General features: G+C 29.5%; 3 protein-coding genes across 8 annotated transcripts; 2 read left to right on the top strand and 1 right to left on the bottom strand.

Annotated features, from left to right (window-relative positions):
* Positions 1–1,539: 1,539 nt before the first annotated feature.
* On the bottom strand, positions 1,540–14,424 carry Bbc (choline/ethanolaminephosphotransferase 1 bbc). 5 transcript variants are annotated; one of them, XM_072902927.1, is made up of 11 exons: positions 13,987–14,308; positions 13,029–13,176; positions 12,825–12,947; positions 12,633–12,736; positions 11,578–11,712; positions 10,090–10,224; positions 8,512–8,643; positions 7,115–7,273; positions 6,905–7,030; positions 6,679–6,820; positions 1,540–2,960 (listed from the first exon to the last, which is right to left on the bottom strand). In XM_072902927.1, exons 1-11 carry the CDS (start codon positions 14,221–14,223, stop codon positions 2,884–2,886), a joined length of 1,518 nt encoding a protein of 505 aa, XP_072759028.1. In that variant the 5' UTR covers positions 14,224–14,308; the 3' UTR covers positions 1,540–2,883. The 5 variants fall into 5 exon arrangements, with proteins under 5 accessions (XP_072759028.1, XP_072759024.1, XP_072759027.1 ...); XM_072902923.1 differs by lacking the exon at positions 11,578–11,712 and having other exon boundaries at positions 13,987–14,424; XM_072902926.1 differs by lacking the exons at positions 10,090–10,224; positions 11,578–11,712 and having other exon boundaries at positions 13,987–14,422.
* Positions 14,425–15,090: 666 nt separating this feature from the next.
* Mrpl21 (mitochondrial ribosomal protein L21) lies at positions 15,091–16,523 on the top strand. Its single transcript, XM_072902934.1, has 4 exons — positions 15,091–15,401; positions 15,709–15,846; positions 15,973–16,293; positions 16,371–16,523. The coding sequence occupies exons 1-4, from the start codon at positions 15,302–15,304 to the stop codon at positions 16,469–16,471; spliced, it is 660 nt and encodes a 219-aa protein (XP_072759035.1). The 5' UTR covers positions 15,091–15,301; the 3' UTR covers positions 16,472–16,523.
* A 231-nt stretch (positions 16,524–16,754) lies between these two features.
* Nagk (N-acetylglucosamine kinase) lies at positions 16,755–23,431 on the top strand. Of its 2 annotated transcripts, none has more exons than XM_072902928.1 (7): positions 16,755–17,188; positions 18,438–18,708; positions 20,681–20,765; positions 21,015–21,113; positions 21,411–21,663; positions 22,331–22,629; positions 22,715–23,431. In XM_072902928.1, the coding sequence occupies exons 2-7, from the start codon at positions 18,521–18,523 to the stop codon at positions 23,045–23,047; spliced, it is 1,257 nt and encodes a 418-aa protein (XP_072759029.1). In that variant the 5' UTR covers positions 16,755–17,188; positions 18,438–18,520; the 3' UTR covers positions 23,048–23,431. The 2 variants fall into 2 exon arrangements, with proteins under 2 accessions (XP_072759029.1, XP_072759030.1); XM_072902929.1 differs by having other exon boundaries at positions 16,759–17,188; positions 18,528–18,708; positions 22,715–23,426.
* Positions 23,432–23,689: the final 258 nt, after the last annotated feature.

Genomic DNA, 23,689 nt, shown 5'->3' with positions numbered 1-23,689 from the left:
TCGCGCATCTTCTTCCGTTTTGTCACCTGAGCTCGTCGAAGCGTGTCTGATTAATGAACAGGGCGCGTTGGCCACAAGCCAACGCTTTCAGCTCTGAATTTGCCTTGAACTCTCTTCCACATATATATAGACCGTATTAGACCATATTGATTTTTTCGTATAGGATATATAGAATGTATAATATGCAAACGGTATATTACTTCGTATAAAATATAGAAAAATACGGACGTCAATAATCTTGTATATATTTTTAATTACACTGATTTTTGTTTCATATAAAAGATATAAATAAAGTGACGATTAATTTGTTAACGATGACATCAAGAATTTTAACAATAATCTTTGTCATATGATTCTAGTATGTATAATAAATCTTTAGTTTTTAATTTAATTTAAATATAATTATCTTAAGAAAATTAAATAATCACCCGTTGCAGAATTAATTATAATGCAAAATTATAGAATAATTTAAATTTATTATTTTTACAAGAAAATAGAAATATAATCTCACTTTTCGTAATTCTTGTTATTTTTATTATAGGAACATTCCATCTCAATCCAATCGTAAGATTAAATAAAGTCGACAAATTATTATATTTCTCGTGTTTCTTATATATTGCTAGTTAATATTTCATATCGCCTTTCTACTTGACATTTTAACAGATTGACAGATTTCTAAATCATCGACATGTCATTTTTTTTCGTTCTCCCACGTATTCAAATCATCCTTTAAATCTATGTTAAATCCCATCCAATCGATAAAAAAAATTTAAGCTACACGTGTCAGAGGGCTGTGGCAACCTCATTAAGTTGGGAAACGCATCATCTCTATTGGTTTCCGATATATATTGATTTAAATTTCTTTAATTATAACAGCTTAAAAGTTTAAAGCTTCTTAATTCGGCCCTGCGTATCCAGAAATACGTCCCTTGGCCCGGTTGGCGTACTCGCGCGTCGTCACCAGCCGGATCAATACGTCCCGTCAGGTTCAGCTAAATGTCTGGGGGTGCGTGGCGGACGAGGGGGGCGGGGATGGAAACAGGGCCGGAACCTTGCAGCCGTCGTCGACTAGGTCGAGTCCGACGATACGTAGAAGCGACCGACCGAAGGCAGGACGAAGGACAAGGTTGCCGTCTTTGACGTTTGCTTTCGACTGGTATCCAGAATGCTCCACGTGGAAAATTCTTTGAAGGAGGGTTGTAGACGAGAGCGGTTCTTGGCCTCTTTTCGAAAGCCGCAGTTTATGCAAATAACGCGGACGAATAATAACAAACCGCGATTTAGTAAACATGTATTTATCTCGACGATTCTGTTTTAATTTAATATATTCGAATATATAATTCGCATAAGATATGAAAAAAAGAAATTAAATATAAATGTCGCAAGAATAAAATATTTTTCTCTATACACCAGATTTAAAATTTATCGAGATAGATTATACTGGAAACTATATAATAAAAAAATTAATATACTCTTCAGCTATCTCTCTTTACACAAACTTGGGATATTTTTTTAGGAAAATCTTTAAAAGAAAATTCGTTATTACGTTCGTATAAATTTTATTAAATAGCGTATGGATAATAAGTTATGATGCGTTAAGATAAAATTAATATCTTAAAGTGTCTGCATTTACAGCATGATAGCAATCTTATCTTACGCTGTGCGCGAACACCACAGATTTCATTATAAATATTTCATTGTTTTTCCAATGAAGGATAATAATCTTTCTTAAACATTCATGAGAAATAAGTAAAGATCTAATGTCCGTCAGATTTAAGTTTTGTGACTAAAAACAAAAGTTTTCACATACAAATAAAATTAAGATATATATATAGAGAAAGATTCACAAAAGAACTTACGAACTATAATTAACATTCATAATACTGTAGTGTTCGTTAATTTTTTTACTTATACATATATTTAACGATCTCCTGTAAACTTTTAGAGTTACTTTTTTTATGTATATTATTTTTGTATAAAATATATGTCTGGTTCTCTAACAATTCTATCTGTCTACATCGTTGCATAAAAGAAGATTAATCCTGCGTTACGAGCGATCATATTAAAACGACGAACAAATCAAATATTGTTTTAATATTTAGTCAAGATACTATTTCCATCTAATCTAGTCTTATGTTCCGTATTTCATCAGACTTAATTTCCTTAAGAGACCAAATATATCATTATTATTTTATCTCAAACATTCAAAAGGTCCTTTTTTTTGGACAAACTATCAACGCGACAATTCATTCATACATTTCCGTCACTATACAAGTCTTCAGATTCGCTATTTCAAAGTTTGCATCTATTTGAAAGCACGAAATATATCTTTTCGCTCCTATACAACTTTAAGTAATATTTTTTAAGTAATACTTATGTAACAGCGCAAACATAATTTAAAAAAAAGTGATTTTACTCGTAAATGCAGCTCGGTACAATTGTTACAAACACGTCGAAATCCTATCGTTATCATCGACGGCGATTCAATTGTATTGCTAACATTTTTGTACTGTTTTCATCAAAAAATTTCATTACCATCTCTGCATATATATATATATATTCGTCCGCATTATTGAAATAATGTACAAAATATTTGCGTTATAAAAAGGATACGAGAGATCTCTTTCTCTTTTTTTCCACGCAAGCTTTTTTTAAATGCAAGCCATGCCTCGTACATTCGTAACACGAGATAGATAAATCATTCCTCGTGTATCGTCCACGTGTATTTCCGCGATTATCGTTTGCAATATTATCAAACGATAATCAAGCGCGACGCTTTATTATTCCGCCTATTACAATCAATTTGACGTTATTGCGTTTTAAGTCGTGTGTGGAGCGCTAAGGGTGTAGGGCTAATTAACAATATTAATATTAATGCTTATATCAGAGGTCGACGGTCGTATCAGATCCGTGATGATATTCCTCGTCTAATAGCGGCTCTTCCTCCACCATCATGTGAACTGTGAACAAAACTTATCATGCATACAAACGAATACAAACATACGACACATATATATATCCTAATGCTTTCTATACCTAATACCTTTGACAGTATTTTTGACAGATATTTAAAGGAATATAGGCACTTTTGACATTTTTTTTATAGCGGCCATCGATCAAACATGATTTTTCTTTTTTTTTTTGTAAAAAAGCTTAACACAAAAATGGTTTATACATATAATGCCTTAAATAATTTCCCTTCGATGCGATTTAGAGCATATGTATAAATTGTTTATTTGTTTTAAACCCTTATACAAAAAACCATGTTTGATCGATGACCGCTAAAAAAAATGCCTTCCATATAAAAATGTCCATATCCCTTTGGCTGACTTGAAAATTCACATAGATAGAATTGAAGCGTATAGAAATGAAACTCACGTTCTCCATTTTTCACATGTCGCGATAAAACTGCAAAATTGCTTTCACACGTGCAAAGATTTAAATAATTTACGTAAACATTTTTCTGATATGATAAAACACGTAGCTCGATTTTTGCGAAAAATATAAATAATGAAGAGATGAAAAAGGAACATTTAAATACAATGAAATCGGAGAACATAAATTCCTTTCTTTTCTTAAATGCTTCTATATCAATCCTAGATACGTTCATCTAATCAAATGTTCGACTTCTTTGCAAAAAACACGGAAATATTAAACACTATTGTATCAATAATATACGTTACTTCTGGAATCTTTCATATATCGTTCTTACAATAAACTTGCAGACAAAATCCAAGCAGCAGGCAGAAAAACATGCAAAAAACACATAATATACTACAAAAATTAAAAAGCCATGCAAAAAAGTCCTTCGTGTATTTTTACACAAAGCAGACAATTTGTTAGTAATACTAGAAGAAGAAAGTCTCTTCTGATTGAAGAACTTTCCATGCAAAAAAGAAACTTTATCGTGCACTATAATTATCATTGTATGTATAATCACATTTAAAATAATTGTCACATACACATTGTTCATCTTGACATACATTGACTAAAATTAAGACTGTCACAAACATAAAATTTATCAACAGTTGCAATTTGTTTTAGTATTTTTTTTCCTACTGGAAAATGATCAATGTATATTAAACATAAAAAATAAGCTGTACGCATTAATTCTAAAATCTTGCAGTTGTACGAATAAATTTTCTTTTATTTCTGAAACTAATCCTTCAGAAATAAACATAAAAAATATTAAACAGCACATGCAAATAATTTGGAAACATGCAAGAAGCTGATAAAGAGTTCACTGTTCGTAACGTGCACACATAATATATAGCGATAATTATACTGATATACATAAGATTTATATCAGTGATGCATTTTCCTAATATATAGAAGAAAACATTTATATTTTAATTGATCGATCCCCCAAATAGATTCTCACAATTATAATCACATTACCTTTTCATGTTACGTCTTAAGCGAGTTTTGCACAAGTAATAAGACTTACAAGATTTTAGATGAAGCAGAAGAGCAGAAAACATGCACACAATAACTTTTTTGTGTGATATTTTGTAAATAATAATAATTTTATATTTGTTTCTTTTATTTTCACTAATTTTTTTCTTTTTCTAAAGCACCAAAAATGTAAAATTATTTTTTTCCGATACATTTTCATCGAATTAATTTAACAATTTATTTTAACATAATTTTCGAATATGATGCGATGCAACATTGAATTTGTCAAAAAGTGAGACTTAAAAAAATAAATTGATTCTTCTAAAAAAACTTCCAACGAGTCTGGTTAAACTAGAATGAAAAATAATATATCTCACAGTGTAAATTCATTTATCCAGAATATATATAATACAATGAAGAAACAAAAACTCGAGAAATACAGAACAGTTTGATAGACTTACATTTCAACATAATGTTTACAGTACTGTCTTCAAAGAAATATAATTATAATTAGAGTAATCATTTGTCTGCTCTACTTCATCCATTTACAATAATAACAATTCTTTAACATGGACAATAATTTTGAAATTATTTTCGACCGCGCATTTTGTTTAAATTTAAAAGAATGGAAATCATACATTTTAATGTATCTCAAAAAAAGCTATATCGCAGTTGAGATATTTTGTCAACAAGGAAACGCTTCCTTTTTTGTGTCATATTATGTTTTTCTAAAACAACATTCCTTTAAGAATAATACAATAGAAAAATTATAAATAGTAACACTCTGAATATCTATTATATATCAAGTGTTTGCAGTATATATATCTAATAAATTTAATAGTGTTATAAAAATTTAATTACTTATCATTTAGCACAAGAGGAAATATTATTCTAATAAAATTACACATATACATAATATAATGTACAAATAATAATTAAGCATGTATCTGCCATTTGCTTGTAACATTTCATGTAAAATGTTAAATGTACGTAATATATTTAAAATATATATATATATATATACGCGCACCTCTCAGAATGTGTGTGACACTTACGTAAAGAAGCTCTTAATAAAATATTTGTTCTTAATTATATCTATTGTCATATGATATAGAAGTAAACAAACGTATCTAGTGCAAAGCTACAACTGTCTTTAGCCTCTTTATATATTCTGACTTATTTCACACAATTCAGTTTATCCTATCTTCGTTTTAAATTGTCCTTTTTATCAAATACACGGACACACGCATGAAAGCAGAAATAGAAAATGTTCATGACACACATTCCACATCATCAAGACGGATTTTGAAAAAAAAAAAAAAAAAAAAAAAATTATTTATCCAGTTTGTTATATTTGGTAAACATCATATCTTGAAGAAAAAATTCTTTTTTTATATTCTCTACAACTTTTGTTGACACAAATAAATTTATATTTCCAAATATATTAATTGCATTCTTTCATAAATTAATGTAAAAAAATTTATCAAGATATCTTTAAAAACGCATTATATAAAATTGTTGTTAAATGATGAAAATAATTCCATAAAACTCATTATATTATAAAAGAAAAATATATATGTGAATTAATGATCTAGCACTCAAAAAACACTCTGACTTTAATTTTCCAACGACTAGAGTTATTTATGAATAATGTCTTCATTTTGATCTTTATCTTTTGTGGTATAATTTCTATTATGTTCTAACAAAAATATCTTCTACAGCAATAATTTTTGAAGAAGGTACATATATCAAAATCAGAGATAAATTATTTATATTAAAAAAATTTTCGATTAATAAGTAATAATGCAATTGATATAAAAAAAAAAAAAAAAAAATAATAATTTATAACATCCTCATCTAGGTATACATCGTGCCTTTCTTCCTATACAGATAATTTGTCTTATATGAGTACGGAGATGCTATTCTTATTACACGATCGAGCAACATTTTCTTATTTTGACGAACAGTACATTGTACTGAAAGTTTATGATAATTGCTCTAATCAGTTCAATCAAAACTTAAATCACAAATGTTATTTATACTAGTCTGCGAAACGCGACAGATCATAAATTAACGTGATAATAAATGAACTGTACTATTCGAATATCTATATACACGGAACTTGTCAAATATTAATTATACTTTGTTAGTTTATACTTTGTTACAATACAATTTCTTTATACAATTCACACGCGTCAGACGAATCATACAGAGCATTCATTATCACCAGTTGACTCTAGTGATGTTTCTTATGCAATCTGTTACGTTGCGACCTATTAGTACCATTTTTCTCGGCGGCGTTAGAAATCTGGGTAATGCTTGCATGATGATCGCATGGTATCCTGAATAACTTGATCTTCATGTGATCACATATTTCAAGACACACTTGAGCACTATACCGGAAGAGATCCAGAGTAACCCAGATCTAAACATATATTTTATAGTACGTTATTTAAAAATCAAGATGTAGGATCGAATCATTAACAGATATGAGAAACGCGAGACTTACGAAACACAGCCAAAGAACGTAATACTCCTTGATGAAAAAATTGAAATATTGATTGAGGAACAGCATAGCTGGACCAATCAGGGAACTGTCCAAATATTGCATCTCATTTTTGGTCATATGGGCAACCTGATGAAAAAATAAGATATATGAGACACATGACATTTATATGAATACTTACAAAAGATCGATATATAATACTGATATGTGTACCACTAATCTGTTGGTAACTTTCGCCGCAACCATCCCAAACGCAAGTATGTACAAGGCTGGATGATTTTCATAAACGTGCTCAGCACTCTTTCTATATATTATAAAAGCTGGTACTATCACGAAACTAAATGGTATTATTGGCGATAAGACAGACGTTCCCTGAAACAAAATTAATCTTATGCAGAAAAATTCTAAAGCAGATTATACACAAAAATTATTTTAGATTTGTAAAAAAATAACGAAAAAGTACAGTGTTTTTGATCAAATAAGCTTGTTAATTAAAAAGGTCTTTAAAATTAATATTTGCTGATAATATATGTTATCTCTACATCTCTATATATAATATATATAAATATATACTAAAATTATCTTACTTAAATGCATATTTGATTGTATTAATCGAGAAAAATATATATACATTCTTATGCATTGCTTAAATATATTTAATGTAAAAATGTATTAATCGAAATGTATACATATTTCTACACAATATTACTTTATATTCAAAAAAGATTTCTTTATAAAAATATAATGTAACACTATACAATTAATAAAGTTATAATATTGTCAACACAAATACATTACTATTGCATGTGCATTCAACAAGAAAAAAAATTATTGCAAATATAAGGGAAGAAAGATGTGTTAAGCAATGTTAAATTAAAAAAAAATATATATGTAGAAATTAATATAGTATTTACCCAAATTATTGAACCAGATAAATATATAAAAAAATAAATTAAGTAAAAATGTTATCATAGGACAAGCATAGTTTCAAGTATCATTACAATATAAAATATATATTAGTTTCATCCGATGCATGCAATATACATTAAATATACTACATACATTAAAAATCAAACTTGCAATATCTAAATATGTATTATAAGATTAATATTATAGCACATAGCGATACATGGCACTCTTTTCATTATTGTTTTATCTATTTTTTTTTCTACAGCTTTGTAACATACATGCAAGAGAATTGGGCCTAGAGTAAAACTTGGAAATATAATTAAATTTCAAAAATTATATATATATTCCGGTACAGCTGCAAAATATGATGAAGGGAGCGAAAAGATAGGGATATATGTGGAGATTTTTGCGAGGAAGAATGTGGTATAACAAATATCAACGTAAGTGTGAAAAAAATAATTTTGATAAATAATTTTATACGTCGCTGTTAGATTTAGGCCCATCGTGATACACGTCTACAGGAATGAAATTCTACTATTATTTTCATACAATATTTGTCATCTACTAATCAAGGATTATACATATATATATATATATATATGTGTGTAAAATACATTATTAATTTAAATGGGCCTAAATCACGTACTGAACAAAAAAGTGCACTACACAATGTGATCCCACTACTTTTTCAGCTGACTTACTGCGACGGTGGAGCCATTTTTTCCGACACCACCGGCGAGAATGACGGATATGCTGCTCTGTGCAAGTAAAATAGCGATGGCCACAGCAGCCCATAACGGAAACACCTTCACCTCTGTGCCAGTGTATGGCAACTGTATAAGCGACACGAAAGATCTTTTGATTAGAGTTGTCAAAGAGGCCACCCTCATACCAAGGACTTTCTAATACTCGGCATAATCCTTGACATGTTAATCACTAATATTCATCAAGTTACAAATCAAGAACTATATGTTGGTCGCTTTTGAAACAATTTCATATTTTATTTTTAAATATCTTGTTAATCAATCGCAATTTATTATGTTACCATAAAACACAACAGGAATATGTACAATGTTAAACAAATAATTAAAATTTCTATAAATCTCATATTAGAATATATTCATAATTGATATCGATATACCCTCGTCGCTTTTATGGTTTCTGTAATTCTACTTTGTATTTGTTTTGTGTGTACAAATGTTCATATAAAGTATTCTCCTTTTTATTTGTTATTCAGAAAATATAGTAATAGGTTTCTTCTGTGGCAAGTTTACTTATGATAGTTTAAAAAGAATTTTCTTTCTGTTATATTAAGGGATATGCTATATGTATAAGAAGAGGTATAGTCTTTTGTATAATTCTCTCAATATAATATGAAAAGAAAATAATAATATCTTTTTGTAGAGGTTTCTCTATAAAAAATAAAGATGCGAGTGAAAAAATTCGCTGTTGTTTCAGGAATATGTAAAACGTGATAAGTGCGAGGAATAATATACAGTGACGTGAGACCCGAATTTTGCGCGTGATTCGAGAAGAGAATCAAAGAGATTAAAAACTCTACCACTGTGCGGCATTCGATCATACACAAATGTGTTTGCTATATTCTTGTTTGACAAATAATGTACACACACTATACGTTTCTTTGCAGGCATCGCTACTCTTCGTAATAAAAAAAAATTATTAAAAAAAAAAAAAAAAAAAAAAAACAAATTACATATAGCAAGTTCCAATGAACTGTTCGCACATATGTGAACAATATAATTCTTTAATTTAGATAAAATTAATCTGCTCATTGAAATCAGTGATTTAAAATCTCTGTCACGTATATATAATTAAATATAGCGTTGTAAAATCTCATAAAAATTAGCAGCTTGACATTTTTCCAAATCAATAATTTTTATCTAAATTAGTAAGGTAACAAAATATATATATATATTTTTTTTTTAATATAAGAAATTATTTAAAGAGTTTATATATGTTATCTATGTTAAGCTTTTGATATATTAGACAAATAAAAGCGTTTATATAAATTGTGCAAGATATTGAAATGTAATCATTCTGGTAGCTTAATATGCGGGTAGGGCATACATCGATATTATTTTAGTAATAACCGTACACCCGATGTGTAAGTTTGCCAGATATAAAAAGTCGATAGATAGGACAGCAAGCAAGAAGAGATAAAATATAGGAAACAGACAACATTTCTACTGTATATAAAATGGCAAAAGATATAAGAATGTATTGCTCTATATTGTGAACGCCATTTTTTGGGGACTTACTGCAATTGTGGAACCATTTTTTCCAATCCCACCAGATTCAAAGACTTTACAGAATTCAAGGAACACCTGAACGTAGCCTGCATAAAAGAGCACTGCTACGTAGTTATTGAGTGTGCCTACACCGAGCACAGGGATCTAAACAAAGCCACAAGATCTTCGTTCGTGATGAAAGTTGTTTGTTACATTGTTCTCTCGTGTATGCATATATAAGTATATAATTATTATACTTATTTTATGTAAATCTTTATAAGTTGTATCTCTTGATACCATTGCCGCAGTACTGCTATGAATGGGCTTAGTTCTATCTGTGGTCGTATTTACTGCATGTAATATATAAATAAAATATGCTTTTTCTTTATCAATGCTATAAAAGATTATGTAGCACGAGGGAGCAGCTGATTATTGCACGATGAATCACGAATGTTGAAGATTATTTTACTTTTTATATATTCAATATGCGCATGTTTAGTTTTTTTATATTCAGTATACGTCATAAAAAAGAACTAGCTTTCTTTGTGTTATACCTAATGCACAAAAGTTTCACAGGCTCAGTATATATTATCTATAGACATATTATATACATGTATAAAAATATGTATATAGTATAGGTATATCTATAGGTATATATATAGAAATATGTGCTTATATACTACCACACTTTTTTATAGTACAATGTGAAAAAAAATGTAATGTATATTTGTTATAAATCATTATTGAAAATATAAAATTTTTTGCGGAATATTCGTGTGCATTTAAACATTTTTTTTATTACAACCATCAATTAATGAATAATATATGTATGAAAAATATTATTCATTAATTGATTCGTTGTAATAAAAGATGTTTAAATGTGCAAACAAATATTATATTTTATATATAGAAATATATAATTATTTATCATAATCACATATAATAAATATTGCAAAATCAGTTTTATTAATTTGTTCCATAAATCTTTTAACTATAATTATATGTAAATTTGTAATTTTCCTAAAATTTCTAAAAATATTTTCAGTGTAATTTTTGAAATTGTTTCAAAAGAGCATTGTGTTATGCATTTATAAAAAAATTTATTGATAAGAGATTTTTCATCGTAAATAAAACATCAAAATAACCACAGAGAACTAAGTCTACTTTTTACATTGAAAAATAAAAAGCCTTTACATTATCGGAAATTTTTACAGTTCCATATTTTTGTACAACACATGATTTGTTGAAAATTTTAGAAATGCGAATTTACATATGAAATAAATATAATTACCGGTCATATAATGGCACATACAGTCCGTTATGAAAATTGAGGAAATGTTGGGGCTATTAAAAACGAGGGTATAGAAGGAGTGTAATTTAGTAAGGGATACGGAAGTAAAAATGCGTGTTAAAAATCAGTAAATATTTTGCAGTAAAGAATCTTAGCGCCGCTCCTCATGCCATGCTGCTCCCATTTCTGCATGTTCAACAAAAGAACAATCTAATTAACGAACTTACAGCCACAGTGGAACCATTCTTGCCCACTCCTCCGGTGAAAATCACCGAAAATATGGAATACAAATTTGCCAGTGCACAGACCACTGTCATAACTCCTAATAAATACTTAAACATAAAACCATCTAAGAATGGTATCTGCAAAAAATACCCTTATTAAACTTGTGTAAAAAAAAATAATGTCTAACAATTTCATTACAATTTTAGTATATGTGTGCATGGAGATTAGGTTTTAAAACAAAATCTTTTGGTTAAAAAAAAAAGTTTTTTTTAAAGTAGCGCAAAGTATAATTTGTCAATATTTAGTAAGATATTCTGTTTGAATTTGATGTATTGTGTATGAAAAAAAGATACTGTAAGATGTAAATTGTAAAAGATCAAACTCGGAGCATATAAAGAATCTTATTATAAACAATGCAATTTTTTTTTCATTGTAGATTTTTAACATATTTTAATAGAGAAAAGATAAATAGATTAAGTAGAAAAAATAATTTTTCATACTACTTCTATGGACTCAACAAATGTAATAAAAATTTAAGAGAATAAAATTTTGGGAGAGTTATGTATACTCTTACTTGTTTTATACATATTCCATAATAAAATCAGTATTTTATAAACATCAATATAAACTATTAAGAGCTTACTTACCAAGAATAAAGAACTCATGATACATATACATATATATAAAACAAAATTAAAACTTTATACTCTTATTATGTATCATGAGTTGCACTTTTTAAATTAGAATATATAGAACCATTCAATTATGTTTTCGACAAAAGATACTACTAAACAAATTTTTGTAGAAACTGAATCGTCCTATATACTGCAAGCAGCTATAATAAGCGTGATTGTGAGAAGTTGAAAAAATACTTTGTGTTAGTAAAATTTACGAGTGTATGAAAAATATGATTTTTATGATTTTTATACTTTAAAAGAGGCAAAATATAAAATGAATAGATTAACAAGCTATAATCATGTTAGAAAGTTACACAAAATGTGATGTACCAACTACAAGATATTCTTGCCATAGAAAGCATAATTAAAAATGATACAACCTCCAGCATCCAGATCTGAGGGCCAAAGATAGCGGAAATCAGATGAATAGCTATGATAGAAAATTGTGCTTCCGTTACATCCACCTTACCGAATCTCAAGGAACCTATTTAAAGCAACAAGTTTTACTACATAACTGAATACATTATGCAAAAGCTTTAATAACTATGTTGCATTATTTTTGTTTTAAGTACCTGAAACGTAAGTTTGCCAATGGGCACAGTAGAACAGTGTCATTGCACAGAAACACTGGAAAAACATCCATGTTGAGTAGTATCCTAATTGTACTGCTATACACGCTGACAAAGCAACAAACACTGAAAAAATATAACAAATATTATTTATTTAAATATTTGAGATAAAGTAAAAATATCAAACAGTGTAACAATATTGTCTACCTGTTGATATCGAATCACATCCATGATCAAACAATTCACCCAATGGCGTAGACGTGCCAGTTCTTCTAGCCTGTTTACCGTCTATAGCATCTAAACTCTGATATATAAATAGACCAAGTGCGCATAGAAAACATGCCCATCTGGGTGGCTAGAAAAATAATACAATGTCAGTCAATTATTGTTACAAAGTATTTTTTGGATGTACATTATATGAATTATTACATATTTTATGTTTTTTTAATGATTTTAAGATTAAAATATATTTAGAAATATTCATATATATATATATATATATATATATATATATAGAGAGAGAGAGAGAGAGAGAGAGAGAGAGAGAAGGAGGGATGACACTCATTGTCAGTATTATAGTATAACATATAGTCAGATAGTTACATAAGAACAAACCACAAACACATGTCCACTGCAATAACAATTGATGATTCATTATATATTCACATACATTACATTTTGCATATTCATTTATAACAGTGACTTAGAACATTGGTATTGTTACAAATTGTTTCATGTAAAACTTGTAGAGATATAAATTAATCCAATTTTGTATAAACATAATAAAACATATTTATATCTCTTTTTTCTATCTCCGATTGAAAAAATTAAGATTCCCCTATGTACGGTATGGAGTGTGGTGACCTTATTGAACAATCTACCCTTTGAATATATACTCAGAATATTACTATTAATGCCATAAAATGTTTATAAAATTTAACATCAATCTATAGAAGAAAAAAAAATTTTTTTAAAAGTGCTCTTACACATATACAACTCCCGATAACATAACAATTGAAGTATCGCGTTATAAAAAAGGACAATGCTCAGAGGACATGACGGAACACTGGGTGCAGTGGAGGAAACTTTTTTTTATCCGTCAAGCGTATCCCTTGAGCTAAAGGGTTTCTTTACACTAAGTAGGTTAGGCTCTACTTCGGCCTACCTCGGCTCTCGCGTCCGGACTGTAGTATACGAGGATCAGAGTGGTGGCAATGTTGACGATGAGCCCGAGCACGGTGATGAGGTTGGGGGCGAGCCATAAGGGCACCTGGCTGACCAGCCAGTCCCACCAGGGCTGCAGGAGGCCGTCGAGGATGCTCTTGCTCGTACAACTGTACTTGTGCTCGCTCAGCCGTTTCAGCTGGCCGGGCGACAGCAGCTTGTCTTTGTAGAACTGCATAACTGCGGACTGTCTGTCTCGCACGCGCGCGCGCGCTATTTCAGCACCGCACGAGAAAATCTCCACGGAATCGGACGGTCAAACCTGCGAGGATACGCGACGATACACTATCACCGGATCGTACTGATCGTACACACAACTACGGCGATGATACGGTCAAACATGACAAGCAACTACACTCTGAGATAAAGTTCGTCGACCACGTGATCGCTTCTCGCCGGCGCGGCGCGATCACGTGATCGATTAATTCCGAGTTTCGCCGATGCGGCGCGCGACGCGGTCACGTGGTAGGAATTTGAATTTGCCGTCGTTCAGTTTATGCCGCGATCTTTAAGCCAGAAACACGTAAATTCTGTAATCGTAATTTTAGCTGTAATCGTAAAAATCAATCAATAACGAGCGTCCATTGATGGCGTCGCTGTCAATGGACGCTCGTTATTGATTGATTTTTTCGTAATTTTAGCTGTAATCAGCCTTAGAATACCAGCCTATACCTTCGACAGACAAGCAATCATCGTCGCGTACATACATACACTAGTGACTTTAACACGTACGACATCTTTGTGCGCCCCGGTCTCCGCTAAACCGGAAACTGGCCATGCGCCACGCTATCATTCTGTCAAATGCGCGTGCGCGAGCGGGCGACGTGAATTTAAACGATATGTCACATGTCATGCGTGATGTAAAAAAATAGCAACTCGGATGACACAAGGAAAGAAGTGTAATTATAATATATTATATATCAATATTTTATTATTAACTAGTCACTACTAATTAATTAATTTATTGTTAAAATTTACGGGAATCCATCTTTTGGAAAAATCGGAAGAATTGTTATTACGATTGTTCGAATATTCCCGCCAATTGGCTTTAACATCCGCGATCCGTGAAGTGCATTTCCTCTCGAATAAAGTGTGTTTACTGATTTGATGTATTTATGATAATTTCCATTAATTTTCATTTAAATTTGCGGACAAGAAACTGTTATGTACGAGATCAATTACTGATATTTTTATATGTAAATAAAACGTGAGAAAAAAGAAGAATTATTTACACTATCGAACAATCTGTATGCGCTATGGCAACTCTACTTAGTTTTTCAAGACTTTTTAATTACGCGGCGAGTAATTGTTTGAGAAGAGTGACACCGATCGCAATTTGCAAGCAATATTATCCGGGTATGTAATTTCGATGCAATTATATCTGACAACTCTGCAGAAATGGTACAGTCGGATTTAGACGTAAACATAACCTTTCTCCTCTCATTCATTCTCTATAATATTTTATAAAACTGAATTTCGATTAATAGCAAATTAATATTGACGTGTATCTCTTTATTTTAATACAATTTATTATATTAAAATTTCTATATAAAAGAAGAAGTACACAAAAGTTTTCAGTTAAATTTTGCATGGTATAAAGTTGACAAGAAGATAAATGTTTACTAACTTATATAAAAAAAATTTTTCAAATATTTTGTTTTAGAGTTAAGATTATGGGAGATACCTGTAGCAGACTACCGGACCCACCGGACAACCATTAAACCACCATGGATGAGAAAAATCCCAGATTATCAAACAGAGATCCAGGAATGGGATGAAGAAAAAGATAAAATATGCGCTGGTTGTTAACAGAAATTATTTTATATATATGCATATTTGTATATAACTTATATAACTGTTATATACTTTTTTATATTTTTTTAGGATAAATTTTAATTGAATGTATTTTATTTTCTTTTATCAATAGATGTAACAAATGAAATCAATAATCAAATAGCAACAAATAGGACTGGTCGTTTGTTTGCGGTTGTGCAAGTATGCGGAAAACAGTTTAAAGTGACAGAAAATGACATAATCATCATTGAAGGATTCTGGCCACCAAATATAGGCGATCGTCTGAAGCTGGAAAAAGTGTTGCTCGTTGGCAGCACCGATTTCACTCTTGTAGGAAGGCCGATCTTAAACAGAGAATTGATTTCGATCGACGCGACAGTTATTGAAAAAACTCTATCTCACACGAAAACTCGCTTTAGGTTTCGACCAAGGAAACAATATCGCCGTATAAATTGTAAGATACTGAGAATATTGAAATTTCTTTTTCGCTACCTATCTTATTTGTCTTATAATACGCTTAATTTCTTTCAGTCTACAGAATACAGCATACAATGTTGCGAATAAACTGCATAAATATAAATGGAAACATTGACGAAAAGAAAGAAGTTGAAGGATTAGACAGAGTGTATTAACAATGTGCATATATATAAATAAACAAATATACAAATATATATTCTACTAAACAAAAAAAAAGGTAAAAATATATATATACTAAACAAAAAAAAAGGTAAAAATTATTTAATTTAAATTACATTAAATCCAAAGTTCAAAAACTATAAAAAAAAAAAAAATATGAATTTTAAGGTATTTATATAATTGATTAACTACATGAAAGGTAAAAGTCAAAGTTTCTTGTACATATAATTGTCCTAAAATTACTTTTCATTTATTACAATTAAGATGAGGACAATTAATTATTTATATAAATAAAAGGTTCCTTTATAATCTGTAATTCTTCGTATAAAAACATATCTATTCTTCCGTTGAGTGAACAATCCCTTCTTACAACCCTCAGTCGGTAGCTTGACATTTCACAAGAAACGTGCGACATCTAGCATGCGTTAGAAAGGAGTGGAGTGGAGGAAAAATCATCTAAAGTAGTGACAGGAATAACGGTGCCACAGTGTATAACAGGTCGCGCGGTGCATCAATCGTTTTCTTTTATACCGTGAATCGATCGGCAATTATTTCTGTCAATATTCCTACAGCTGGATACTCCGTTCAGAGAGAATTTCTCACGGAATTTTTGCAAATCGCGTGAAATAATTTTCACTATCGGCACGTACGCCGACCACTGAACATTTTTCCAACCTGTACCTTCGGCACCGAGGAAGAGCGGGAATTTCATAGTAAGTTAGCGAACTCGAAATCCTTGCTTGAAAGCGAGAGGATCGAACGTGTCCTTCGCGAGATTTTTGATCGGGGCAAACTGGTTTCAAGCATAATGCACGATTTTTCTCAAATATTTTATTAAATACCTTTCACCAAGCCTGGCCGATCTGTTTCAGCTTGAAATAAGTCGGGGGAAAAATTTTCAAAAAAACTATTTCAAGTTATATCGAGTTATATCGATACACATTTTATTCTACAACTTGCTTATTATATTTTCTTTTAATTATATTTTCTCTTTTATAAAAACACACACACACACACACACACACATATATATATATATATATATATATATATATATATATGTATATGTATATATCTACATGCAACGTGAGAAATTTCAATTAATATAAAATAAAATTAAAAATTAGACAAAAGTTGTTTTTAAATTTAAAAATATCAATTATATAGATTAATAATATTTTTCTACAATTTTCTATATATCTAACATTTAAATTAATTTAGATTAATTTGATGTGCTTAAGTTCTCGTTAGTCTTATATCAAATTCGGGGATAATTTAATTATCGCTCGCACATGTGCAGATAGAGTCACAAAATATTGACATTTGCACACGTGCGAATTCCACGTGGACAAAAAGATTGATTAAAGACTTTTTAAACTATGAGATTTTAATGTAAAAATTGGATACGTGTGCGTAATAATAATTATAGAATTTATCTTTGTATAATAGTTTTCTTAAATTTTGCTTCGTTATTTTTGGTATCCCTCATCCCACACACATACTTTCACAAACACTATAAGTTAAATCTCTTCCATGTCATAATGATACGCTGTGGAGGCAGTATCTGTTAATTTTTCTTTTCCAAGAATTTTCTACTTTTCTTCTATATTTGTTGATTTCCAGATTGAATGACAATACGTTATTAAATCAGTAAATTTTAACAATTAGATTTAATTGTAATATTGCTAGAAACAATTAATGTTGCTGGATTAAAATGCACATTAGACAGTGCAGTTTGAATTTTATTCCATAAAAATTAAATAGTGAAGATGATAGAAAAGTTGAAATGGCTAAAAGTTCAAATCGATTTCAAGTATATCTTAAATTATGCTATTTAGAACGTTATTTTTTTTTTAATTGTTCGATTAATTTATTATTTATAAAATTGTTAACTAGTGATAAATTTCACGAATTATACATTTTTTGAAAATTATCTCGTAATACTAATCCTATTTCATCCAGATCCTGTCGAATTCCTACAAAACGTCCGAAAACAATTTCAATAAAGCTCTCGTCGCACGAATCTGAAAAAAAAATTTTGAAAAATGGCAGGAAAAAGGAAGACCAAGAAGACGAAGAAGCAAAAGAAAATTATAGATGAATATCAATTACGCAGAGATTTGAGGGAGCAGACAAAGATGATGGAGCCCGCAGATCTAACACAGGAAACTGCGGTCCTTGCGCAGAAAGAGGCGCAGTATTCTGAGGATATTAGAATCGGTGGTGTAGAGGGGTAAGTCCGATTCTGTAATCAATCAGATATTAATAAATACATATCTAAGACATCCTGAAATTAATTAAATCTCTCCTCAAACTCACACACTTGTGACATTCTAAACGGTATTTCTAAATTATGATAAAAATGAATACGCAACGATACTATATAAATATCGATTGATAAGATCGATTCGCCACGACTCTTTTCTCACAGCTTATATCTTCAAAATCTGAAAAAAAGGTGAAATATTCAGTTATCTCACACATGAAGAGGTATATGATAAGGTGATAAGGACATCATATAATGCTTGATGCAATAAGAGCCGGGATAAAATTAAACAAAGACGATTCCACTCTATTCTCAACGGGAAATCACAATTATATTTTAATCGATTTTAACCTGAACCGCTTATCAAAATAAAATTGAAAAATCGCGAAGATGCGACCAATTATTTGTGACATATTAAAATTATTAAAAGTTCGATTATTAAAATCGGTTGCGATGTTTTTACAACATTGTCACAAGTCGTTTGAGTACTTAGCTTTTCCTTCAGGATAAATTTTCCAGGTGTATCTGTTGAGTTATATAATTTTATAATATATCTAATATATAATTTGTACATATATTGTATTTTATTTTAAAAGTGAAGAATTGTACTGCATTTTAATATAAATGAATAAATATACGATTAAAATTAAAAATAAATATTTACGAATTATATATTCGAAAATATAATTTTGTCAATTGTTCATATGGATATTGATTGAATAAATCTTGAGAGATAAATAATACCTTAAGAAGGTGATCTTTTTGTAAGAAAATGAGCACGAATTATTGTGTAAAGTAAATGAAATTATTATCACTATGACATATTTAAAACAATATAAAATTTTTGCCGAATTTATTTTTTGTTGTTTAGATTTGAAATTAATTATTAATTAAGATGATATATATTGCTGATGCAAATATAATAAATGATGTATATACTGCTTTTCGTTACTTTAATTTAATTACTTTAATTGATTGACTGATCATTTACGTAAAACGTAAAGGCTAACGTTTATTTAAAAAGTATTATAATTTATCTTTCTTTAATCAAGATAAATAAATTTGATGTCATTTTTATCATCAAATTTGCATTCAGAGAAATTATCTTATCAAAAAGCAAAATTACACAAATTTAAAGCAAACATTTGTTTTGAGAAATATTGAAAAACATATACATATATTTATATTCTAATTCACAATAAAATATGTTTTCATTGTGAAAATTATTACTTTCCAATGTGTATTAAAATAAAAGTCGAAATATAACCAGTTTGCGATGCTGTAAAATAAGAAACGAAATTAATATGTCGATTATATCAAAATATTAAAAAAATATAAAGTACAAAATCGATATCTTTTTCTATCTCATTCAATATAAAATAATATTTTACATTAAAATTAGGAATTTGACTTTAATATTAAACGAGTAAAATATATATATTTATATATATATTAATATATATTTTTTAAATTTCTTATTTTGTTACACATATAATATTCCATAATTTTTACATAATCTTTGGTAATAAATAAAATAATAATATTTTCTAAAATAAGATAGGATTTAAGAAAGTTATAACAGCAGTCAATATTGATAACAGTCAATAATTAATAACACTCATTGAGTCGAGGACTTTGATAAAAGTCACATATGCGTCTCTTACTGAAGCGAGATAACTCTTGATACTTTTGTTCTTTGGGAATAATAGAGTCATTAAACAGAAGAAAATATAAATGATTATGTAAATGATCACACTGTACATACGTATAGTAGAGTGAGAGTGTGTGAGAGAGAAAAGGAAGAGAGATTTAGAAAGTATAATCGTGAAATTTGGTGAAATATATTTAATTACGATTCGCATAATTTAATTTTTAAACTATTTAATGTTTAAAAGATGTTTATGTACAGAGATCTAATTATAAAATAATTAATTTTCAGAGGTGCTACTCATTCTACTCTTGTAATACTCGATGGAAAAGGTACGCGACTTACAGAAGTTAAAGGCCCGCACACAAATCATTGGGTGATTACAAATAAAAAGAATTATATAAAATGAGCTAATTTATTATATCTTTAAAGTGCCAAGAATCCAGTTAAACGATACATTATGAATCTCGATAATACCGCGAAAAATAACAAAAAAATTTTTATAAAATTTTCGAAACTAAATTCACAGCGCTTTTAAGATAAAAGAATATGAATAATTAAAGAAATGCCATTTTGTTCTTTCTAGAGAAAACTATCGTTCACTTAAAAGATTTGCTTTTTCTAGTTACTCGGTATGGATGAGACAGCTGCTAGAATCAGCGCAATGATCGAGAAGGGTAAACAAGACCTAGGTATACCAGAATCCGTTCCTTTAGATTGCGTTGTGAGTATAGATAATTATTTTTTATTATACATATACACATTATGCTAATATAAAATATATATTTTTTAATTGTGAATAGAATTATAAAATGGTAAAAATGGAGTAAGCATGCAAAAAATGCCAAGAATGATGATTTTCAAATAAACGAGATGTAGCTTATTTTTATAATAACTTTTTAGCTTCTGTTTTAAAGTTTTAAATCTGATTATCCTTAAAATTGACGTTACTTTAATATTGAACTGCTCTTTGAAAGAAAAAAAAAGAGAGAAAGTTTAAAATTATTTCTTTCATTGACAGGGGCTCAGTTTAAGTGGTTGCGAGGAGGAAACCACTAATCATCGGCTCATGGAAACTTTGGTGCAAAAGCATCCAAACTCTGCCAGGGATTACGTAGTCAGTTCGGATACTCTTGGTAGTCTACGAACTGGCTTGGAATCAGGCGGAATTGTACTGATTGCCGGAACTGGTAGTAATGCTTTACTCATCAATCCCGACGGAGAGACTCATAAATGCGGAGGATGGGGCTACATCATGGGCGATGAGGGAGGTGGTACGTATTTTTTTCTTATTGCAAAAAGAACAAGAATATGAAAAATAAATTTTTAAATTAAGCGCAAAAATTTCAAATTAGCAAATAGTCTTAACATTTTAACTGATCTTTATTTTAAACGAAAAAAAAATAAAATTTTTGAATAAAATTTACTTCTCTGAATTTAGATAAAAATTCTTTAAATAAATTTTTTCTCTTTTGTTCGAACGTAATACTACCATCTAAATTAACATTGGTAGTTATCTGATTTAAAGATCTTTATCTCTTTTTTCGAAAAATTGAAACACTTTCTGATACATTATCTCTCAATGTCTTTTACATATGTACAGAGATATACATACATATAAAAGACATTGTATGTGTAAAAGATTCACTGATAAAATTTATTGTCACATACTTTGCATTTCAATATACAATAGACTTGTTTATCTTTCTTTTTTTCTTGCTTTTTTATTTGTAAATATTTAATAATTGCATTGCCTTGTATTTGAAAAAATTTCAAAGTAAATAAATCACATTTAATAATAATAATAATAATAAATTAAATTAAATCTATTACAGATAAAAAATTGTCATACGTACAATTAGATCTAAATCTAGATAAATTTATAGTTAAATTCCTTATAATTCTTTATAATTAATTGCTTTCTCTTGTTAATTTTTCAAGCTTACTGGATCGCTCATCGTGCTTGCAAATACGTATTCGATGATATCGACGGTTTAACGGAAGCACCGGAACCCATAAGTTACGTATGGCCGGCGATGAGAAATTACTTCAACATGAGCGACAGAAACAGTATATTGCCGTATTTCTATGCGAACTTTGACAAGAGTTTCATCGCCAATTTTACCAAAGAGCTCGCGACCGGTTGCGAGAGAGACGATCCCTTATGCCTGAAGATTTTCGAGGAAGCTGCATGTTTACTGGCGAAGCACATTATTGCTCTCTCGAAAAAAGCGCACAACGTTAGTACTTTAGTAACGATTAAATGATTTATTTTTCATATGTATAAAATTTCACAATAATTTCATCATAAACTGTTTTTGTTAGGATCTTAAGTTGGCTCACGGTGGATTAAAAGTGATCTGCGTCGGATCTGTGTTCGAATCATGGAAATTTATGAAGAATGGTTTCGCGAATGAAATTCACAACAGGCGCGTCGTGGACGAGTTGAGCCTGTTGCGTCTGACAACAACGTCGGCGTTGGGCGCCTGCTATCTGGCTGCGGAGAAAATTAATTGTCCATTCATCAAACCATACGATAGCAACGTCGAAATCTTCTTTCATTATAACCGCGATAATTTTCCGGAAACACGAACAACAGAATTAAAAAATCATACACTAGTTTCCGATAACGTTCATGTTCACGGAGAGAGTACATGATAAAATGTAAATAAATAAGTATACTTTATATCATGTAAAAGAACATCTTTTACTCGGTGCTAAAAGAAGCTTTATCTCCAAATATTGCACAGAAATTACAAACAGATTAGTTCTAAATGATTACTATACTTTATATGATTACTATACTTTATATCATGTAAAAGAACATCTTTTACTCGGTGCTAAAAGAAGCTTTATCTCCAAATATTGCACAGAAATTACAAACAGATTATCTCTAAATGATTGATAATTTAAAAAAATCCAAATTCCTAATTGGCGATTATAAGACATACACACATATATACAGACGCATATACACAAATATCAGATAAATATATAAATGATAAACTAGATAAATCTGCAAAAAATATAATAATAACAGTATCGTGTTATAAAAATAACAGATTTATAAACATATTGATTAAATATGTACATAAATTATGAAAATAATGTAATAAAATCATGAATGTAAATTTTTCTATATTAAGCAAAGAAACAAATAATTTTTTTCACACATAGTGTAATCAAGACGTGTGAATCTGTCATTTTCTTTGTTTCCTTTCAAAATGTGCATAAAACTTCAGTGTTGAAAGAATGGGATTGAAAGCAATCTGGGATATAGCATGGAGTTGCGTATCATGG

This window comes from Anoplolepis gracilipes, chromosome 12 (assembly GCF_047496725.1).
Source record: "Anoplolepis gracilipes chromosome 12, ASM4749672v1, whole genome shotgun sequence".
In the NCBI taxonomy this organism is placed as follows: Eukaryota; Metazoa; Arthropoda; class Insecta; order Hymenoptera; family Formicidae; genus Anoplolepis; species Anoplolepis gracilipes.
This window is presented reverse-complemented; position numbering and strand designations above follow the sequence as displayed.